At 36.9% G+C, this 23,005-nt stretch overlaps 1 protein-coding gene across 6 annotated transcripts in view; it reads left to right on the forward strand.

Moving 5' to 3' along the window:
- The window catches only part of pkd1l1.L (polycystin 1 like 1, transient receptor potential channel interacting L homeolog), an 89,704-nt gene that overhangs the window by 44,236 nt on the left and 22,463 nt on the right, over nucleotides 1–23,005 (forward strand). For all 6 annotated transcript variants that reach the window (XM_041566102.1, XM_041566106.1, XM_041566107.1 and 3 more), the window contains 14 exons: nucleotides 1,572–1,655; nucleotides 2,931–3,138; nucleotides 7,236–7,342; nucleotides 8,849–9,006; nucleotides 9,905–9,963; nucleotides 11,438–11,611; nucleotides 11,912–12,031; nucleotides 12,515–12,578; nucleotides 13,555–13,658; nucleotides 14,101–14,272; nucleotides 15,772–15,895; nucleotides 16,894–16,978; nucleotides 20,142–20,315; nucleotides 21,564–21,682. In XM_041566102.1, the coding sequence (XP_041422036.1) occupies nucleotides 1,572–1,655; nucleotides 2,931–3,138; nucleotides 7,236–7,342; nucleotides 8,849–9,006; nucleotides 9,905–9,963; nucleotides 11,438–11,611; nucleotides 11,912–12,031; nucleotides 12,515–12,578; nucleotides 13,555–13,658; nucleotides 14,101–14,272; nucleotides 15,772–15,895; nucleotides 16,894–16,978; nucleotides 20,142–20,315; nucleotides 21,564–21,682 (1,752 nt within the window). The remainder of the gene's footprint in view (nucleotides 1–1,571; nucleotides 1,656–2,930; nucleotides 3,139–7,235; nucleotides 7,343–8,848; nucleotides 9,007–9,904; nucleotides 9,964–11,437; nucleotides 11,612–11,911; nucleotides 12,032–12,514; nucleotides 12,579–13,554; nucleotides 13,659–14,100; nucleotides 14,273–15,771; nucleotides 15,896–16,893; nucleotides 16,979–20,141; nucleotides 20,316–21,563; nucleotides 21,683–23,005) is intronic.

The following is a 23,005-nucleotide window of genomic DNA, read 5'->3' on the forward strand; positions in this document are numbered from 1 at the left end:
TGGTACTTTGGAGTACAAAGACATGCATACCCAATTTGGATTCGGGGTAATTTGTACTTTCCGAAAATATATGGTTTTCTGGGATGAACGTACTTTTTTAACTTTGCCCCCCCCCCCCCCTAATCTATGTAAATGTGTTGATTTTGCAGTATCTGGAATTACAGAACTGATAGCTCAAATGGGGTGTCTAGATTTTAGGGCCCCTATATACCACATGTTTAGGTAAACCTATGCATAGTGGGCAAACTGTTCTATGGACCCCAGGCTTTCATATTTGGGGTGTTTTACATTGATACCTGTGGGAGATATGATGCTGTAGAGTGGAAGCTATAAAACATTATAACTTTAGGAAACAATTGCAACTTGGTAGTTTGGAGTACATAGATATATTTACCCATTTTTGATTCACCAGAATCTGTTCTTTCTTATAATGGGTAGTTTTCTAGGGTAAACCTATTGTTATTGGAATGTTTGGCCTTGAAATCAGAAGTATGCCGTTTGGGGAGCGGTGCTTTTGGAAATTTGGTAGTGTACTGCTTAGAGATTTTGATCTATACAAGTGAGAAATCTCCATAAAACTATATATATTTGGTATTGCCGCATTCAGGAGACATAGAATTTTCCAAATCGGTTGTGTTCTCGTACATAAAATAAATGATTTTTCTGATATATGTTCTTTGTGAAACATGATTTTTTTCATTTTATTAGACACTTAGATGCCTATATTTTTTTTACAGAAGTAGAATTACACCAAAATTCTTGCATATTTTGAAAGTTCAGGTTGTCCTGAAAAAAACAATATATTGTTTTACTGGGTAAAATAAAAGACCGACCCAGGAAAGGCCCTTAAAGGCCCTTAAAGTGAAAGAGTACAAAATGACTAAAAACTGCTTGGCAGTAGATGTTCGCATCTAGGACCAAACGGCTTGCAGGGAAAGAGTTAAAGTGCAGTAGCTGTTATGCCAGAATTCTGTGAAAAAAGCCACATTATGCGTTTAAAAAATGGCGATTGCAAAATTTTACTTCTCCGTACGCTGCATTTGTTAATGAGACTTCTAGTATCAAGATCCGGGTTTTACAATTGCATTATACATTTCTAAAACTTTCAATACCTCTTGTAGTAATTTAATGAAAAATTTCCCTAAAACCTTGCACTCCTCAGCAAGTTTGGTGTCACCAGTTCTTGTTGACTGTCTTGCCAAGGAATTGCCGAATGGCAGTGGCACTCAAGATCGCCAATCAATCTTTTCTAATGGATGTTCTATTAGCAGCTTAACCGACCTAGCAGTAAACTAAAGTTTATCTTTCAATGTGTGAAGACAAAGCTACCCATATCCTGCTGTGTTTCAGGGGAAAGACCGTTGGAACCCACTACTAATTTGTAAAACAGATAAACAAATCTATGGGCCACACCAATAAAGGTGAAGTTGTTACATTTAACTAAAATCTACATCTGCTCTATATCATTTATTATTGCCTTCATGCTGAGGGTGATTTTAATAAGTTATAAGACACCTTAAACTATAAAATCTCTTTATGAAATTTTAATTTCCATCAAATCATGTCTTTAGCTGCAAACATCTTGGCATATATACCTACCTGAGAAGACATGTGAACACTAGCATCAGCACTGAAGAGGTTTCACAGTATCTCATGTAAGTTTGCATTTTTGTACCTGCTTAAATTTTATTCTTTAGCCATTTGTAGGCATATATAAGAATATGGCTGCGAGCAAACAATCTGTTATAAGTTTGTACTTCTGTGGAACACTACAGTGATATTTATGTAATAAATATATAATATTTGTTTCAACCAGCCACTCACCACTCCATTATTAATGTACTTAGCTTATTATTATTATTACTGGGGTAAGAGATAATAAAATACCTGTATCTGACCATGCTTCTACAATTCTCAAGATTATATTATGACCAGGGGCAAGTAAAAAAAACTAAATAAAAATGCATGGGTGTACTGAACGTACTGTATTCTTGCAGTGTCGCATTTTTAAAAAATATGAAATAAAGATATAAGGGATTCAAAATGCCCTAAGCATTAAAATTATGTCCCTCCTTTTTTTTTTGTTCACTTGTCCAGTGTGTGGGGCATTGTGCCCATTTCTCACAACCCTTAGTGCTCTTGCACTTAGGCCCCCTGCGGTTGAAAATTACCCCTATATTCTCCAGACATGAGGGTCACTTGCCAATTCATTACAATAATGTGTGATGTAGTAATTATAGGAGTTACATTATGCCAAGTAGTAAAGTATAGAATTATTTTGCATCTGTATCCTTTTTCTAATATAGATAGATAGTAGGCAGATTATGGCATGGTTTAGATGAATATAATAGAGATAAGGAACCTTACCTGCAGACCAGACAAAGCAGTGAAGAAAATATATAAATGATGAATCTCTAATGTGACCGAAAATCAAAACTAAGAAATATTTTGTAAACAGTTTATCACTTTCTAGATAATAATACCCTTCCTACCTCATTTTTTATACTCGACACATTATTGCATGATGTTAACCCTATAAGATGTTAATTATTTAACAAGATCATTTAAGAGAGTGAAAGTTTGTAGCTATATTTAGTTGTAAATACTGGTGGGGGTATGGGAGTGTAGGGAATTGCAAGGGTGGAGAGATTAACTTGACCACGGAAGAGCAGCAAAGTGCATGGTAGAAGTGATAGAACTCTGATCATGTTTTACCTTAAGTAATGTCTTGTGAATTTAAATATTATTTTGGTGCCCATGTGTAGGAAACCAAAAAAAGTTGCATTTTAAAAAGCTGCTTGAATTTCTATGAAATGATAGTTGGGACTAGCACACATTTTGAGTGGTTGTTTCTTCCCAGCAGTATTATCTCTTTAAAATAGGTTTCCTTTTTGAAACTTGCTAATAATCTCTGTACTTAAATTTTGCAGCACCACCAAAAATGTCATCCCTTGCACTTTTGTTTTGCTTACCGTATTTGTATATACACTTCTGGCAATTTACTACAAATTTAAGGACCGTCATGAAGAGCAGAAGAATGGTGTTGTTTTCCTTCAGGATAACTCTCCAAATGACCATCAGCATTTTGTCATTGTAGTTGATGTGGGTTTTCGATCCAGGCCAAAATCAACAGCTAAGGTATTTAAAAATGAACTTTCACCATATCAGTCTTTACTAAATACCAAATATAAAGTCTCCCAAAAAATTTGTGTCCTTCTCAAATTATTGTCTTTTTCTTAATCAAGAATAAATTGTTCTTCTTTGACCATCCTTGTAAGGAACATTGATGCAGTCATATGACAAAGTTTGGGAACCCCTGTCAGCCTGCAAAATAATTTACTCCACTTTCAACAAAAAAGATAACAGTGGTATGTCTTTCCTTTCACAGGAACATCTAAGTACTGGGGTGTGTTCTGAACAAAGATTTTTAGTGAAGCAGTATTTAATTTTGCTAGTTTTAATGCATGTTACTGCTCAGTACTGATTACTGGCAAAACCAAATTGTTTGGATTAGCTCAGTAAGCCTTGAAGGAGGGAGGTGTGTAAAATCATAAGAAAATGTATTTAAAGTGGCCAATTGCAAGTTGTGCTTCTGTTTGACTCTCCTCTGAAGAGTGACGGCATGGGATCCTCAAAGCAATTCTCAAAAAATCTGAAAGATTGTTCAGTATCATGGTTTAGGTGAAGTCTACAAAAAGCTATCTCAGAGGTTTCATCCTTAAGGAATGTAATCAGGAAATGGAAGGCCACAGGCACAGTTGCTGTAAATGATTGGTGATGAGAATGAAGTCCTTTCTGCACTCACAGCACAATCAGAGTTGCTTGTTGTATGCAAAAGCTAATTTAGACAAGCCACAGTCATTTTGGAACAAAGTGCTTTGGACTTATTAGCCAAAAATTGAGTTATTTGATCATGACAAAAAGTGGCGGAAGACCGCATTTCAAGAACAACACCTGCTACCTACTGTCAAATTTGGTGGAAGTTCCATCATGTTGTGGGGCGGTGTGACTAATTCAGGGACTGGAGCCCTTGTTAAAGTCAAGGGTCGAATGAAGTCAACCCAATATCGACAAATTCTTCATGTTCAAGCATCAGTCACAAAGTTTGTTATGCAGGGGTTGGATTTTCCAACAAGACAATACACACTTTGAAATCTACAGAGGCATTTATGCAGAGGGAGAAGTACAATATTCGGGAATGGCCGACTTGAATATCATCGAAAATCTATGGGATGATTTGAAGCAGGCTGTCCATGCTCGGCAGCCATCAAATTTAACTGAACTGGAGAGATTTTGTATGGACGAATGGTCAAAAATACCATCATCCAGAATCCAGACACTCCTCAAAGGCTATTGGAGGTGTCTAGAGGCAGTTACAAAAGGAGGCTCAACTAAGTGTTGATGTAATATCTCTGTTCGGGTGCCCAAATGTATGCACCTGTCTAATTTTGTTATGATACATATTGCATATTTTCTATTAATCCAATAAACTTAGTCACTGCTGAAACACTACTGTTTTCATAAGGCATGGTATATATTAAAAGGAAGTTGCTACTTTGAAAGCTCAGCCAATGATAAACAAAACTTTTTCATATGACTGTATATACAGTACCTTCTAGTCTATTACTATTATTGTTGTTTCATATAAAAATACTATACTGCCACAAACTTCTCTTGTCTACAGTGGAGGTGGGCAAAGGATTACTATATTTTCTCTAGGTTTATAGCACCTAAATATAAAACATGCTTCTGCAACCCTCCTAGACGTACTCCCACTTTTGGTCTGTTCAGAAATAGTTGGCAATACACCGTTTAATACAAAATTCCTCAGCACACCACTTACTTGATTTTCAAGGGTGCATACACTTCCTGACTTCTTCAGAAACCAAATAGTATCCAGTGACTTTGTATGGAAGGAGCACACCTATGGCCAATGCCTTTTCAATTCATTTATTGCAGCAGCAGACCACTTTTGATCTGTTCAGGATTAGTTGGAACACTCCTTTGTTAGTTAACACAGTCAGTATTCACCCGGTTAGTGTTAGTTAGTCGAGTTGCTCACAGCTTCTCCTCTGTAGCAGTTACTCTTGGTTTGCAGCAGTGCACACCTACCACTGGCCCTTAAAGCAAAAGAGAGAACCAAAAGTGTGTTGCCAACAACACTAAACACATTGCGCTTTCAATTATACTTACAAGCACATCATGTTCCTGTCTCCTCCATCCACACTCCCCAATTCAGACCAACCCTGCCTTCTGTTCTGTGGTCCTGTAGGATTCCTGTTGCTTGCTACTTCCTCTCCCATGTTGCTTCTACGTGTCACTGGACACACCCAAAGGCAATCACTGCAGGCTTTTTATAACTCCATACACCACAGAATATGACCAGTCAGTAAAAATATGGAACTTTTTTTAGTTTTTATTACATCCATCCTTAAAACAAATGTAAACACATTTAAGTCTCGAATGCTCTACCTGACGCGTTTCATGACCTAGCACTTCATCAAAGGGGGGGACCCGTAGAGCCAACATGGCAGAGGAAGTAGCAAGCAACGGATATCCTATGGGACCACAGAACAGGAGGCAGCATTGGTCTGAATTGGGGAGTGTGGATGGAAGTGAAAGAAACAACTTTGAAGTTGGCAGGTTATTATATAGAAAAGCAGAAGATTCTGAGTGCTGATGCTGCCACCAGCAGGAACACCTGACAGAAGGTTGAGATGTAGTGTGAGGTAAAGTCAATATTAAGCGTCTTAGAGGTACCTGTTTCTAACAGTAAAAATGTTGATATATAATGAACTATGTGCAGTTAGGTCCATAAATATTTGAACAGAGACAACTTTTTTCTAATTTTGGTTCTGTACATTATCAATTTTAAATGAAACACCTCAGATGCAGTTGAACTGCAGACTTTCAGCTTTAATTCAGTGGATTGAACAAAAAGATTACATAAAAATGTGAGGAACTAAAGCCTTTTTTTAACACAATCACTTCATTTCAGGGGCTCAAAAGCAATTGGACAATTGACTCAAAGGCTATTTCATGGCCAGGTGTGGGCAAAGTCTTCGTTATTTCATTATTAATGAAGCAGATAAAAGTCATTTTGAGGGGGGGTGCTTGTATGTGGAAGATTTTGCTGTGAACAGACAACCTGCGGTCATCCTTAAGCCATCCTTAAGCTGCAAAAACAGAAAAAAAAAACATCTGAGAAATGCTACAATATTAGGAGTTTGATACATCCTGAGAAAGAAAGAAAGCACTAGTGAACTAAGCAATGCAAACAGACCTGGACGTCCATGGAAGACAACAGTGGTGGATGATCACAGAATCATTTCCATGGTGAAGAGAAACCACTTCACAAAAAATCTCCATGAGGTAGGCGTATCGATATCCAAGTCTACCATAAAGCCTGGGTCACTCTCAGGCTTGAGAAAGGGCCCAGTGGGGACATGAAAGTTGCCTTGTATATATCTACTTATGGAATCATTAAAGCACTTTTTAAGCACCAATACTCAAGTTGTTGTGTGCTACGGTGTACCTTGAACTTTAGATATTGTTAGACCTAGGAACTTTGAAGGCACAGACTAATGATGTGCTTGTTAGCATAACCTGAATTTGGTTAGTTGTTGTTGGTAACACACTATTGGTGCTATCTTTTGCTTTAAGGGCTGGTGGTGAGTGTGTGCTGCTGCAAACAAACAGTAACTGCTACAAAGGGGAAGTTGTAAGATAGAGCAACTAGAATAACTAACACTAACTAACTGATTACTGACTGTGTTAACTAACAAAGGAGTGTGCCCAACTTATCATGAACAGACCAAAAGTAGGAGAATGTTTTGGAGGGTTGCAGGTTGTTTATTTTTATTTATTTTACAAAATAATACTTTCTTATATAGAAAATATTTTGCTCTGCGACTCCAGTAACCCAGAAATACACAGTTGGGTAACTCGGCAGCAGTCTTTATAGTAAAGTAAAAGTATGACAACTGGTCTGCCATATCTGCAGCAGGGACTTATTTCTCACGTTCTCTGGATGCCTCTTTCTACCACACCCATTTTTAATGAACTGCTGATGCATACCGTAACAGGACAGCTTCTCTACTGTATTTCCTTCCTCTGCTAAAAAGTAGTTGCTTTCTCCTTTTAATAGAAAAGGGCATTGCCTAGCTTTCCTTGGACAGAATTTACTGATTATTGTTTTATTTTAATAATTTTTAAGGTGAGTTATTTTTTGTCAGGTTTATGTAGTTCTACATGGTGAAGATGGTGTGTCTGAAACAAGAGAACTGTACTTTCCTGACAAACCATTATTTGAAAGGAATTCTCGACACACATTCATTATGAGGTATTGTAAAAATTAATGGCAAGTCTTTATTTTTCACTTGTGTGTAGTGTACATCAAAAAGGTTGACGAGCTGCATGAATCCATATTGGTGGCAAAGCAATCCTGTTGGGTTTATTCAGTATTTAAATTATTTTAGAAGACTTAAAGTATGGGATCCCCTTACTGGAAACCCGTTATCCAAAAAGCTCTGCATTACTGGAAGGCCTTTTCCCATAGAGTTCTTTTAAGCAAATTTTTAAACATTATTTATTTTTCTCTGTAGTAATAATAAAGCAGTGCCTTGTACTTGATCCTAACTAAGCTGCACAAATCTATATTGGTGGTAAAACAATTCTATTGGGTTTATTTAATATTTAAATGTTTTAAGATTTGTAAACCCAATTATAGAAAGACCCCCATATCTATCCCCCCCCCCCAGTATTCTGGATAATAGATGTCTCATAGGAATGCAGCCAACAAAACATAAGGGAGGAGTCAGGCATACAATATATTGTTGTCAGGTGTTGTAGCTTGTATAATCAACTTATGTAGGTAAGGAAACCTTTATGGTCTACGCCCTTGCTTCAACCCACATAAGAGACAGTTTGGACTACTTGCCAATTGGTATCACCTAGTCTTCCCCCCCCCCCCTACAAGGCCTAGAAAAAGGATGTTTTAGGCCAGTCATGTTTAAGAGTTTGGAAACCATATATATTTAAAATGTCCAGCATATTAACCCTTCAATCATTAATTACCTTTTAGAAAATCCAAAATTGAGCTATATGAGGTTTCTTTCAAAATGACAACCAGATCAATCTCTAAATTAGTGTGTGTAAGTAATCATTTTTGAAACTCCTTATTAAATCAGATGATTCAGAGGGAGAAAGCCCTTTTCCTCTATCTCAGGGGAAAATGGTATTTTCCATGTGCATGGGGCAAACCCTTTCCTTACTAGAATCATTCTAGTTAGGCTTGAAAGTGGTCTCTTAACAAACCCTTCTATAACTTCCCTAGTACAAATGTCAAATTTACATATCTTAAATTTGCAGCCTTACGTGTCTAGAATTTGAAACTATATGCTTCTTTTGAATATTGGCATAAGATCAGCTTTCCTCTAACTGACTGAAAACTTACCAACACACCATATAATTATACATGAAAATAACTGTAATAACTAGAGTAGCTTTTCTAATGACTTGTATTTCATACCAGCCTTGCACTCATTAATTTTGCCTAAATGTTAAAGATCCTTGCTGTGAGTCAGCCAAGGTATATTGTACTATTTACATTAACCTCAATACAGTTGGTATAATGTATGTAACAACATAATGGAACACACTCAGCCCTTATCTAAATGTCCGCTGCTGGTAAAAAGTGCCAATTAGGCTTTTCACCATCCATAATGCAGCATCAGATGTATATTCTTTATATGAATCGCAGACTTCCTGTCAAGGATAAAGTGAGTGCAGAATAATCTGCTAACAGGTGTTTAATGATGGTCCTTAAAGGAGTTTTTGTTTATTTAAGTGTTTCAGAAAACCTTGGTCCCATATGGAAGATTCATATTTGGCATAACAACAGTGGCTTCTCGCCGAGTTTGTATCTGAGTCACATAATTGTCAAAGATCTGCAGAGTGGGCACAGTTATATTTTCCTTGCAGAATGCTGGCTTGCTATGGATGAAGGTACATTGCTATTATACAGAAAATGTAAAAAATAAATAAATTAAGAAACCAAGATTAATTAAAAAAAAGTATAATCAAGTTGACAATTATCGTGGTTCATTATTACTTAATGTTAAATGAAAAGGGAAGCCATTCTAACTATATGAAAAAATGTAGTAAAAAGGCCAGGTCCTGTTTTTCTTTTCAGATTTAAAATGTTTTTTTCTGCGGCATAAACCAGGAATAATAGCCTACTGCTGGGTGGAGTTGCATCTGCCTCAGCGATCTTATTATGTTTTCACAGCTGTGGGATGTGTTATCTGGAAACCTGTTATCCAGAAAGCTCTGAATTACAGACAGGCTCTGTTCCATAGGCTCCATTTTATCTATCAAATGTAATTTTTAAAAATGATTTCCTTGTTTTCTGTAATAATAAAACAGTACCTTGTACTTGATCCAAGCTAATATATAATTAATCCTTATTGGAGGCAAAACCAGCCTATTGGTTTGTGTTAGTAGGTTTAAGGCATGAAGATAGCAGGGCATTATGGATAGCAGGTCCCATATCTGTATATGTTAAATCCTCTTCTGAGTTGTTTTTTGTAATGTATGTAATCCAGCCTAGCCAGTGGGTCCACTTACATTTTATAGTCTCTTGGTTGTTGCCATTCTTTGCAACTGAACGACTGCATGATATTCTTTTAATCACAGATCTTCAGAACTGCATGGTATATCCAAAATAGGCCAGTTTTTATGAGAGGCCCTTTTAATGGGTGCTTATACTGTATATTCTGGCTGCAGTGTCTTGCCCACTGACTGTTTTAGGGCAATGATTTCTCCAATCTATCAGTATTCTGTATGTTTGCAATAGTGTTTCAGATGTCTAGATTAACATTTTTGTGTTGCACCATATCCAAAGGTGATGGCAAAGTGGAAAGGGAGCTGACATCTGCAATACATGGACTTGAGTTTAGAAAGGTAATTTATATTACTTGGCACATTTTACACAAACTATTTGTAGTATAAACAGACCCTCTCAAGCCTAGGTGCATGATGTGCACTCGGGGCCCCCCAGACATTTTTTCTCTTCCAGAAATACGCCCACAGAAAAATTCATTGGGAGATGACCTCCTGCAGGCCCTAAGGCAGGGATCCCCAACCAGTAGCTCGTGAGCAACATGTTGCTCTCCAAACCCTTGGATGTTGCTCCCAGTGTCCTCAAAGTAGGTGATTATTTTTGAATTCCGGGCTTGGAAGTAAGTTTTAATTGCATAAAAACTAAGTATAGCCTCCTGTAGGCTGCCAGTCCATATAGGAGCTCCCAAATAGCCAATCACAGCCCTTATTTGGCACCCCAAGGGACTTTTTTATGCTTGTGTTGCTCCCCAACTCTTTTTACATTTGAATGTGGTTTGTGGGTAAAAAAGGTTGGGGATCCCTGCCCTAAGGAGTGGGGCTCTCCAGTAGTTACACCCCTGATTCTGAAATTCTCTTATATGGTATAGCTTTAAGCAAAATTTATACAGTACTTTAAAAGAATGTACATATTTGTTCTGTGAAAGAATCACTGTTCAATAAATTCATATTGAATAGGTTAAATCCCCAATGGTCCAGAATACAAGAGCAGGGATTTTTTTCTCTTGATTAGGTGCCATTTGCTAAAGATTTGTATTTCTGCAAACTCTGTTTATTTATTTCTGTTATACTGTATGGTGCAAGTTTTTTCCTTTAATCAAATTTTAGCCTGTCTGAATCATTTATGGAGTTGATATTTATACAAAATGTATTCATGTAGAAAATCAGATCATTCATAAGAAAAATAATTATGAATATTTACACGGGCATTCACCTCCCTGCATTTTATATGTTTGAACCCAAAATAACTTTTCTAAGTAGTTAAGTCTTGTCTTTGACCCCTCACCCTAAACTTGACTGTATGGTGTGAGCCCACAGGTGGGACAATGATCCTACTAAGCCCTTTGGTAGAGTACTAAAAAATTAGAAGACTATCTTTTAGACAGGCCATTTCATATAGAGTAGTCAAACTAAAACCTTGTGGTCCTTCCATAACAGAGTGTTTGGACCTTGCAAAATAAATTTATAATTTTTATTTCCATTTGCATAGAGCAAATTTCTGATTAGCTAAAACATGTGTAAATGAGTGAGGAAGTTCCTGGGAATGCGCAGACTAACATTTGAATTAAAATGGTTTCATTTAAATTATAAGCTTTATCTCATGGAAAATAAGAAATTATGAAATATTTTGAACTGTTTCTGAAATATTGAAGTTGATCTTCAGTATCTTCCTCACCGTAACCTTTCACATTCTGTCTTCTTGCAAAGGTCGAGGTAACTTTTAGTGGGGGGCTCTCTTTCCTAACATTATTATGAGTATAATTTAATCATATCAAAATAAAGAGAAATACAAATAAACTTGCTTTCTTTTTAACAGTTGTTTTACTGCAAGCTGACGGAACTTCTAGAGGATTTACATCTATGGGGATCTTTATTTAGCCGTCCTTCTTACAGTTGCTTCACATATACTCAAAGAATAACCATTTGCCTTGCCTTATTTCTGGGCTACATGTTTTTGAACAGTATTCTCATTCACTGGGAAGAAGAACAAGTATGTTTACAGTAAAGAGTTTATTTTAAATAGGTGTTTCTACACAGATCATAACACTCTGAAATGTGTATTATTCCTTGTATAAGGACAAGGTTTATTATACTTATATTGTATAATTTTCAATTACTTATAATCTTTACACACTGTAACATATTTCAGGAGCTCATTGCAATGCCTTACTTTAATCTTTACAGTATTTTTTTTTAAATAAAGTTAAGAGATTATTTTAATATTTACACATCATTAATGTATTTCATATTAAAAGAAAACGTACTCTTCTTTGTTTTCATTTTTATAAAGCATTCATTTGAACATGGTCTTCTAGATGTTTCTCCAGTTTCAATGATATCAGGATTTCAATCAACATTAGCCCTTTATCCAATTGCAGCATTAATCTCACTTCTCTTTCGGTTTAGTGAGGTAAGTCTTACTCCTATGTTTTTTATTTTTTTTTGCATTTCTCTTCAACTTGATCTATCAGGATTATGCAATAAAAGGTGCAATTTACTACTTGCCTGGTCTCCTGTAGCAACCAATCAGCAGGTATCTACTTATCTGTTTGCAAGCTTATTGGCTGCTGTGGGCTACTGCATCTTGTTTGAACGTTTCTGTATTATATATATCATAATATCATGGCATTTACAAATATATCCTTGTGCTTGTGCTCATCACCACTTATTTACATGCTATGTTTAAATGCTAATAATGACACCTGACAAATATCTATATTTGTATCTTAATAATTGTCTGCGTGTCACAAAAGTGTGTATATCTATTTATGATACTGTCCTCCATATTTGATTTGTGGCAGACATTTATTAATGTCTGTCAATGCAAACAGAATAATAAGGACATTAAACTATATTAAATGTTTTTAATAAATGCATTTTGTTTTTATTGCAGAAGAACATAAATGATTCTGGGGAGGAGAAGTTAAAAGTTCCAGTTCAGACAAATTTTTCTGGCGGTAATACACATAATTATATATATATAGATATAGATATATATATATATATATATATATATATATATATATATATATATATATATATATATATAAATAAATAAATTAATTTAAATCAAAATGTGGACAGGAATACTTTATGTAGTATTAACTTCATTTTATGAAATCTTTCTTTTTGTTTCTTTGATTCTGATTTCCCCACTTCTGTGCCAAATATTAGAGTAATTTACAAGCACAATTGCAGTTGAAAAAATCAGAATGACAAATTTCACACTGTTCATTGTCAAAGTGACATCTAAATGTAACAGGTTTTAGGGTTATTTAAGCACAAAAGGATTAATGTCCAGCTATACCCCCACAGTCTGCCTCCCGTATACTGGCGAAGCGTAATCCCGCCCCTCTTTCTAAAAATAAGAATGTGGCTGGGCGGCATGCCCCTAAAATATTGCCACCCTAGGCCCGGGCCTTTGTAGCCTTGCCACAATCCAGACCTTCTAACAATCCACCCAGGCTCCCCTGGAAACATCCAGCTGGTCCGTAAACAGAAGCCAAAGAGGAAGATCCACCCCTTCTCACTAACTATACCAAAGTGTGACAGGAAGTGTTTTTTTTCCAATAATACAACTATGCAAATTACAACTAGCTACATGGGCATCTGCCCAGCAACTAGAGAAATCAGAAAGTGTAGGGATTTAAAGCCATAGGGGCACATTAAACCTACATACACATGATTCTGTACTTGCAAGTGTGCTGCCCAATTGACGCAGGCTGCTGTGGGACCCTGCCCACATTTGCTTGACTGCAATTGCACTTGTGGTCTTTTAAGATTACAAGACACAAATTCATTGCAACAAATGTTAAACATTTTTACAGGAACATTGTTAGGTGCAAAACACACATGCACACACGCACAATGTAATGGTGCATGTCCCCTTTTCTAATAAAACCATTCATATTCCCTTCTATTTGTTAATTACAGATCATCGAAATTCCTTATCGCCATCAGACACAATGTTTGAATCCAACTTGACTTGGCAGCACTTCCAGTACTGGGCATATGATGCCTGGAAAAAAAAATATGAGGTACTCTGCATATAAATTTTGTATATAATCTACTAAATGAAGACAAATTGGCCAGTGTAGTACTTCTTTACCAACACTGGGCAGATTTACCTTTGTGCAGTAACTGGAAACAATTAGCTTTGATTTGTGTACTACAGGTAGACAGGCAGGTACAGGACTAAAAGCAAATGTCTATTTGGTTGTTATGGTTTACTGCAAATACAAGGCAGATTTACCCATTATGATTATATAAGCCTCAACCTATGTATAACTATGAAAATAATTAAAAATAGGTTTTTATTTATATACAGTAATTACCATTATATATTTTTATTGTCATTTGTATTTCAGTTTTACTTATAATTTTATATCAACTTCTTCAGTTTTAGATCATGTTGTTTGATTTGCAGGTACCAGTATGGTTTAACTGTATAAAGTTTTATTTTTTTGTTTTTTCATGAAGAGGGATTATTTTACACCAAGTATTCAATCTGTAAACTGCAGTAAAAGGAGTAAAAAAGGAAGCCCTTCTCCTACTATCCAAAGCTCAAGTGGATTTAAAGACTGCAGTCAACATCTGGCTCAGAAGAATTGCAGTCATAGTTCATGTGACACATGTTCAGAATTCCCAACAGGTAACTTAAAATACACACATATTATATACCTATATATATGTTGTGCAAATATGATTCCACACTCTACAGTTAATATTTTACTGTAATAAAAAACACTGGATAATTTCAGAAGCCAGTTAACCTACCAGTATGTTTTTGAGCTTTGGAATGGAAAACCGAGCACCCAGAAAATAACCACCCAGACAAAGCAAAAACATGCATACACTGCCTTAGTTATTTTTAATGAAAATGCACAAGCTACAAGACATCAATAAAAGTCCTGTAAAGGTTGTATGAGAGACTGTAAAACCTGGTACATAATTGAACAGTGCAGTGTATGTAATCCACATGTAATTAAGGCTGTCTGGCATTAGCTTTCATAGTGGGTATGTTTTGGTAGGTAGGTAGGTAAGTTTTCTCCTTTCTCCTAACAACTCAAGTAGTACTTAGAACCTATATTTAGAAGTAAGAGCAATAATACGAAAAGATCTGTCACCCATGTTAAAATCTCGCTACCATGGGTGACAAATGTCCCCAAAATTGCCTTTGCTAACATTTTAATAATGGTCAGTAAATTATATTATTTGCAGTCATTTGGCTTAATCACAGAGAAATGCCTGGTTTTGCATTAAGGTTTTCTCAGCAATTAATGTAATTGACTTGCATCGATTATAATGTTCGCAAAGGGCAAGGCATTTTGGGGACATTTGTTGAACACAGTAGCAAATTAGTATCACAGGACACAAATTGTTTTCAATGAAGCTGAAAATCTCAACCATTTTGATAAACTGCAATAAATAAAGCTGCTTAAAATCATCAGAAACCATTTCCACTGACTTTTATAGAAACTCGTCAGCTTTTTAGTGCAAATTTTTGTTTTTTAAAAGATTCTTTGTTTGTTTATAAATTAGATCAATTCAAGGTTTCAAAAATATTCTTGAGCAGTGTAGCAATCATGTTTTTCCTCCTCATTTTTGCTTGTAATGTATTGAAAGCTGATTACAGGTTAGAGTCCTGCTCCTGGTCAGGTACCTGCGGAATACTGGCAACGTGTTCGGGTTTCAGGCAAAAAGTCTCCGATTCCCTTGGCCATTCGGGCAGTCCGTGGGTAACATGGCTGGGTACGTGGCAAAGGTGCGGGCTTGATCCCTCCTACCCTCCCCTGTCATCCCAGGAGGTTTCTTCCATTTTCCTGCACCGGGGTGAAGTCACTTCCTGCCCAAAGTGATGTCGCTTCCGGTTTTGCAGGCCCCGGGTTGAAGTGTCGAGCTATTGGGGGTTGGGTTGGGTAGCAGTTAAGTTGGGAAAATTTTCGGTTCTGGGTTGCGGGTATGGGTCTAACAAAATGGACCCACGCAGGTATCTATTGTTGGTTAATAAACTGCCACACTGCTGCAAAGTCACATGTTTTAATTTCCACTATAATGCAAGGGATGGTTTCATTGCTCTCTCTTCCCTTGTGTTAATTATTAATTGTAAATAATTATTTAGGCTTTGTTTTTCTTTGTTTGAATTTTCAGGCCACAGGAGCTTATTTGGAAATCAGTATAAAGTATTGCCTCCATGGTGTATTTATCTGGCCTGGTGTATTTGTGCTGTGATTAGTATTGTGTGCGCAACTGTGACAACATTGATTGGTTTCAGGTAAAAATTGGTTTCATTTCTAGCCTTTAAAGGGGACCCGTCACCCAAAAAAATTATTCAAAATCCTATTTTATCAGATTAGTCAAGGAAAATGAACTATAACTACACTATATAAATTATTTGAATCTTGTTTCCTTCAGTCTGGGATTTCAAAATTATAGCAAGCAGGCAGCAGCCATTTTGTGGACACTGTTATTAAGAAAAGCCTTGTATCATCTCAGAATCTTGTTTGTGCACCAGAATAGGGGACCCGATGTCCATCCCCATGCCCTGACCACACAGTTATATGGTAAAGAGAACTGGGGGAATGTGTGGGGAGCAGTGACATCTAAGAAGTGCTGAATTGAAAGTGAAAGTAATTGTCTGCCCCGCCTCTATGCCACGGGCATAGAGGAGGGGCAGACAATATTTGATTGACAGCTGAGATTTTTAAATGAGCTTACAGCAGCTATGAATGCTTAAATAAAAAATAGAAATTGTATTTCATGTTTAATTTGAAAAGGACTTTTATTATACAGATTTTTGTGTCTGGGTGACAGGTCCACTTTAATTGGAGCAGGCTTTACCGATGCACTTGGTGAATACGATGCACAGTGCACAACAGTGCACAACATGTTCAACAGTGCTGAACATGAGAGTGCTTTATTTAAAGATTTGTGCACTTGTATGTTACATTGTTATTAAGTTCAGGGGTCATACAAATTAATTTGTTTTGACCAGGAGCGGGTGCAAAAGTTTGATAAACAAGGTGGCTTGCATCGTGTCCTACTGTCAGTAAATGAGACCTCTAGTAAATTCAATATACTTTTGATGTAGTACCTTTAAATGAATTTATCTATGTCATTCTGTTACTCAGTATATGTTCATGATTCTTATTATTTTTACGAATACATTTAGAACTTAAAATGCATTTACATACTGATGTTTGTTTTTTTCATTAAAAAAGTAAAGGAATTTCTACAAAAAAATGTCCTAACACCTTTTTAAATTGTTTGCAGTTTTGGGCCTACAAAATGTATACTCTGGATGCACTCTGTGTTTTTCTCGGTCATCTTTTGCACTTTTGTTGTTCAACCTTCTACGGTAAGATATTAGGGTATTGGGTTACAAAATATATTTCAGTAATATACACTGTTAGAATAAGTGCTTGAAGTCTGGTTCCAAATTGGTATTTGTGTTGACTTTCTTGGTTTAATAAGATAATCAAAGTAAGATTAAAGTAAGATGCAATTAAAATCATTATCTTTATTGTTATACATGTTTCAGTCTTAGTCTAGTTTAATGTGAACCTTAATAAAGAGCTCACTAGAGAGAAAAAGACTAAAATAAAGACAACAATCGTCTTTATTAGAAATGTGTCTCTCACAAATGAATACTTAATTACTAATCAGTGGTGGTTCTCTGTATCATCGACTGGACATACAACACGAAACCAGTAGCAATGTGGATAGTCCACACCATTGTTCCAGAATTCAAATAGCAGGTGCACTTTTCTTATTACAACTCATCAACTATCCATGGTATAAATTAACATCCAATCATATCTTGTATGGATTTAGTTCTATGAATATGAGCGAACTTAAAGATGTTCAACAGCATGCATTTGCCACTTTTGTAGAACCTCTACACCGCCATCCCTCATGATGGGGGTGTGGAGGTTGTCTGCGTCACCATGGATGGATCCCAAAGAAATTTTTCTACAGTGCCTGGATATGTTTCTTTATAATAACTACTTTAGAGATGACTTTAAATGCAAATAACAGGGATGATTGTGGGGTCCCATGAAGCCCTGTCCTATGGGAACATATTCATGAATATTTTGGGGAAAAAAGGCTTATTAGCCCAAACAAGTGGTTCCAACAATACTGTATGACATGGTTTTGTTTTATAGTTGATGTGCTTGCAATATGGAGGGCTACCCATTGTACCTTATAGGCCTTTAATGCTGAAATGAATTCTGCACTACCATTATTAATTTTACCTTACATGCTGAAAAAATTGCCTTTGTTGACACTATGGTGGTTAAAGGAGGAGAAAGACTGGTGACCAATTTGTATGTGAAGCCGATGGATACAAACACATGGCTTCGTTTTTATTAATTTGACCCCATACAGACAGACAAATCATTACCTAAGTTCCAGTTTGTTTGGGTGAAACTAATTGTGCCAGAAAGACTAATTCTTTTTGTATTTAGTATCTCGCACAATTAGTCCTAAGATCATTTGTAGACATTGGGGCTTGTTGAAGGAGGGAATTCCCAATATAGAGTCCTTCCAAAACGTAAGCCTTATGTCATATAGTATAAAAAGATCTATTGTGTCTGTGTTAGTACAACACCTAAACAGCAATTGTGGCATTGAGGAGTAATGGAACTTTTACCTGCCTGGCTTGCAACTGCTGCTCTACTTGTCAAAAGGGAGAAATAGTTTCTCATCCATGTAAGGGTAACCCCCTACATGGATTATGTGCTATTGTGACGAGTGCATCCATCGCATTTCAGCAGACAGTGAGGCAGCTTTAGAATGCTGAACTAGGGGTTGGCAAAGAGTTACATGCCCAGCGCACCTCCCTTTGTTGCACTCAACAAAAATCTCTAAACGTCCGGTTAGGCCAAAGTAAAAAAAGATTTTTATTTAAATGAGGGATGCACCGAATCCAGGTCAATACGGCCAAGATTCGGCCTTTCCCAGCAGAATTTGGATTCAGCTGAATCCAAGTGTCTGGGCAAGTGCGCAGCTCTTTCTCCCTCTTTTTTCCCCCAAATTTACATATGCAAATTAGGGTTCAGGTTTCGTAATCGACCGGATCTTTCCCAAAGGATTCAAGATTCAGCTGAATCCTAAAATAGTAGATTCGGTGCATCCCTTATTTAAAGGGATACTGTCATCGGAAAACATGTTTTTTTTCAAAACACATCAGTTAATAGTGCTACTCCAGCAGAATTCAGCACTGAAATCCATTTCTCAAAAGAGCAAACAGATTTTTTTTTATATTCAATTTTGAAATCTGACATGGGGCTAGACATTTTGTCAATTTCCCAGCTGCCCCATGTCATGTGACTTGTGCCTGCACTTTAGGAGAGAAATGCTTTCTGGCAGGCTGCTGTTTTTCTTTCTCAATGTAACTGAATGTGTCTCAGTGGGACATGGGTTTTTACTATTGAGTGCTGTTCTTAGATCTACCAGGCAGCTGTTATCTTGTGTTATGGAGCTTTTCTTTGGTTACCTTCCCATTGTTCTTTTGTTTGGCTGCTGGGGGGGAAAAGGGAAGGGGGTGATATCACTCCAACTTGCAGTACAGCAGTAAAGAGTGATTGAAGTTTATCAGAGCACAAGTCACATGACCAGGGGCAGCTGGGAAATTGACAAAATGTCTAGCCCCATGTCAGATTTTAAAATTGAATATTAAAAAATCTGCTCTTTTGAGAAATGGATTTCAGTGCCGAATTCTGTTGGAGCAGCACTATTAACTGATGCATTTTGGAAAAAAAATGTTTTCCCATGACAGTATCCCTTTAAATAGCATGCAAATACAGTCTTATGCATTTTGTGTCCATTTGGCACATAATTATAGGCTAAAATTACACAACACACAGAGAAATATTTAAAGGCACAACCACCAATTAAAGTGGACCTGTCACCCAGACATAAAAAGCTGTATAATAAAAGTACTTTTCAAATTAAAAATGAATTATAGTTTAGTTTATAGTTTATTTATAAAGTGTCATATGAATATGCAGCAGTGTACAATTATACAGAGAAGAAAGGTTCATGCAGGTAGGATAAACATAGTAAATAACAAGCAAAGTAACAGTTTACAGAGGTTAAGTGCCATGTGCTTAAAGACACAGTAGGTGGTATTAAGGGTATAATTAAATCTTGCTTCAGCTGCACAGTGTGTCCAGTTTTTAAGTAACTGGTGTTTGCTAGAACTTACTCTGCACACACCATACAACTGTTTATCGAACATTTCAGACTACTGGCATTTATATTTGTGATGTTTTATCTCTATATCTATGGACATGTTATATAATTGAGGTTAGTTTTGAAAATCTCATAAAACTTCTGATTTTAAATTCGATTTGCAGTTTATTAGTTTGGTGTAGACATAGAATGTGTATGTTGCACAAATGTATTGTTTTCTTGGGTTAGCTTACTTTTATTGCAGGAGTGTTTGCAGTAGCTGAAGTATGAAATGGATGGCAGAGAAAGGGTTAAGGTTTAAATTTATACAATTTATTTTGCAGATATTCATTATAGCATTCTTTATGACTTGGCGTAAAAAAGAAATCATTGACTTGTTTGCTGAAACGGTATGTGAAGCCACTAAATATTTTCAGAGTCAGTCAAGTACTTTTGGACAAATTTCTACTTTGCATCCTTGTCAGAATGATCTTGATGCTTCAACTGACTTTGAAAAGGTAAGAACAAAATCCATGACACATATAAATGGTGCTTCCAACCTCCGCAGTACTTTACTTTCTCAGTCCAGATATGGGGTATCAAGCCTGTCAATAAGCTAATGGGGCTGATTTTTACATTCTAATGCATAATGAACTAGTTCATCAGCTACCATGTTTTCTGCCATCTGACTTAATTACTTATCAGCCTTGCATCATGACTTCTGCATTCTATGTTGCAAATTTACTAAAGGGCGAAGTGGCTAACGCTAGCGAAAATTCGCCAGCATGACGTCATTTTGCTCTTCGCCAATTTACTAACGGGTGCTGGAGTAAATTCGCTAGCAAAGTGGACGTACTCTAGTGCTACTAAGCACCCTTACGCAGACGAAGTTGCACTCTGGCGAAGGGACATAACTATGCTAATTCACTAAGTTGCGGATTTTCGTGAACGTTGCCTCTTGCGCCAGACTTTACGTCACCATCTCAGACCAGGCAAAGTGCAATAGAGTAGATAGGGATTGCTCCAAAAAAGGGTGATCAGCTGAAAAAGAGCGAACATTTTTTTAGGGTACCCTCCCTCCCTCCCTCCCTCCCTCCATTTGATGACATATGGCACCTAAACTATACTGTGAGCACATGTCTAGGGCATTAGAACACCTTTCTTAAGGTTCCCTGGCCTTGTGTAGTGTAATGTGTTTGCTGCTGCATATACGGCCATTGGACTTTAACTGCACGCCGAATGCAAATTTGACATCGCTAGCATAACTTCGAACCGCTGATCGTAACATCGATAGCGCAACTTCGCAAACGATCGGTAACTCATGTGTATCTTCGGATCTTCGTGAATTTCTGCAGCCCTGGTGAATCTACGCCTGGTGAAGTGTGGCAAAGTCATACCTAAGCTGGGGTAACTGACAGCAGCACAGAGCATGTGCCGTGAATCAGCAGAAAAGTATATAGGGAGCTACTTGTGGCATCTTCAGAGACACATATCTTCACAACTTCAAGGGCTGTGATGGTATGGAACCACAAAATACAATGAGCAGCATTTCCAGCCTACTTCTTTGATAAGCTTTACTTCCCCTATAACTAAGAAAAAAAATTAAGAGGATGGGAAGAGGTTATAATTGAGAGGACGATGAATAGCATTTTTTGCAATTTGCATTAACTATTGCACAAATTAAAATTGCTGAACCGTGAAATATTGCATGATAGAATGTGCATCAAAACAAAAGTTTCATTATATTTGAATATTCCTTCAAACAGATACTTGCTGCTCGAAAGAGGGCACGATATTTGAGGCTGGCCCGTCCACCTTCCCCTTCTCAACTAAAGATAGTAAAGGATAAAATCAGAAAGAAGACAACTACTGAGAAAACATTCAGGTAATATTAAGTAATATGCAGTTTTCAGAAATATCCTTCAGTCCATGTATCAATGCCATTTCCCTACATCACTTACATTTTCCATAATACAGACATCTTTCCATTTGCTTTTCCAACTTCCTCTAATTTTACCATATCTTCAATTTTCCCCAGTGCAGTCATCCTCGCCTTTTCTCCCATTGCTATTGGTATCACTCTCCTCCGTCTTCCTGCCATTGCCTTATGCCATTCACCAAGCTCTGCCATTCAACCCAGTAAATTCATAATTGCCATTCCTTGTCTTCATTTCTGCCATATCCTCAGTACAGATATGTTTTGCTGTTTCCACCAATACAACCAGAGCTGCCATTTCCCCACATCTCTTGTTTCTACCCCTATTTTACAGCCATCTATGCTATTTTTATTTATCAAATTGGATGCTAGCAGCTAGACAAGGAAGAAACTGGTAGATGGAACCAGTGGATGAGGAGAATATTCTAATTCACCTCCCATGTTGAGCTTTTGAAAGTAAGCACACTGCTGCTGATCATGGAAGAGTGAAGTGCTGGGAATAACAATGTTAGATAGGGCACAGTAGCAGAATCAGAAAACTAATTTGAGGTTAAAAAACATGGCAGGCTGCAAAGGCTAACACAACACCTCACAAACAAGAGAAAATGTCACTAGGTAGAAAACAGGAGATAGAACTTAGTTAGACCAATGTAAGTAATGGGTTATCAAACAGAACTTCTATTCTGCAATAACCACCCCACACAAAGGCATTGAGACTTCTTAAGAGTTGTTTTGTGAAAATACCTTACTAATTGGGGTGTGTGAACGAACATTAGTTGCGGGTTCCAAAGTATTTTTTGCAGCAGAAAGTCCAGCTGATAAGACTGACCCCTTAAAATACTTAACTGTCCTAACAGTGCTCACCCTATACTGAGGCACTATTCATCATCTATTTAAACATCACACATGTACCAAAAGCATCACAATGAAGAATGTAAGAGTGAAATGATGCTCAGAATTGTCGAAAGAGAAGTGCTCAAGACCACAAGCTTGACAAAAGGTGCACACCTTCTTTGCAATTTCCCCCAGTACAGCCATCATTTCTATTTCCACCTTAATTCTTTCTATTTTCTTCTTTTTCCACAGTTCCTATCACTTTCTCTGACACAGCAGTCTCTGTCATGTCTTCCTGTTTCTGCATATTTTCCCAGTACTTCAATTTGTGCAATACCCCTCACTTCTGACACTGCTATCAGTAAATTTTGAGTATTTTGGCTACAGCCTCCATTTTTGCAGTTTCTGCAAAAAAGCCACCTCTGCTATTTGCTCCCA

Source organism: Xenopus laevis, chromosome 6L (assembly GCF_017654675.1).
Source record: "Xenopus laevis strain J_2021 chromosome 6L, Xenopus_laevis_v10.1, whole genome shotgun sequence".
NCBI classification, from domain to species: domain Eukaryota; kingdom Metazoa; phylum Chordata; class Amphibia; order Anura; family Pipidae; genus Xenopus; species Xenopus laevis.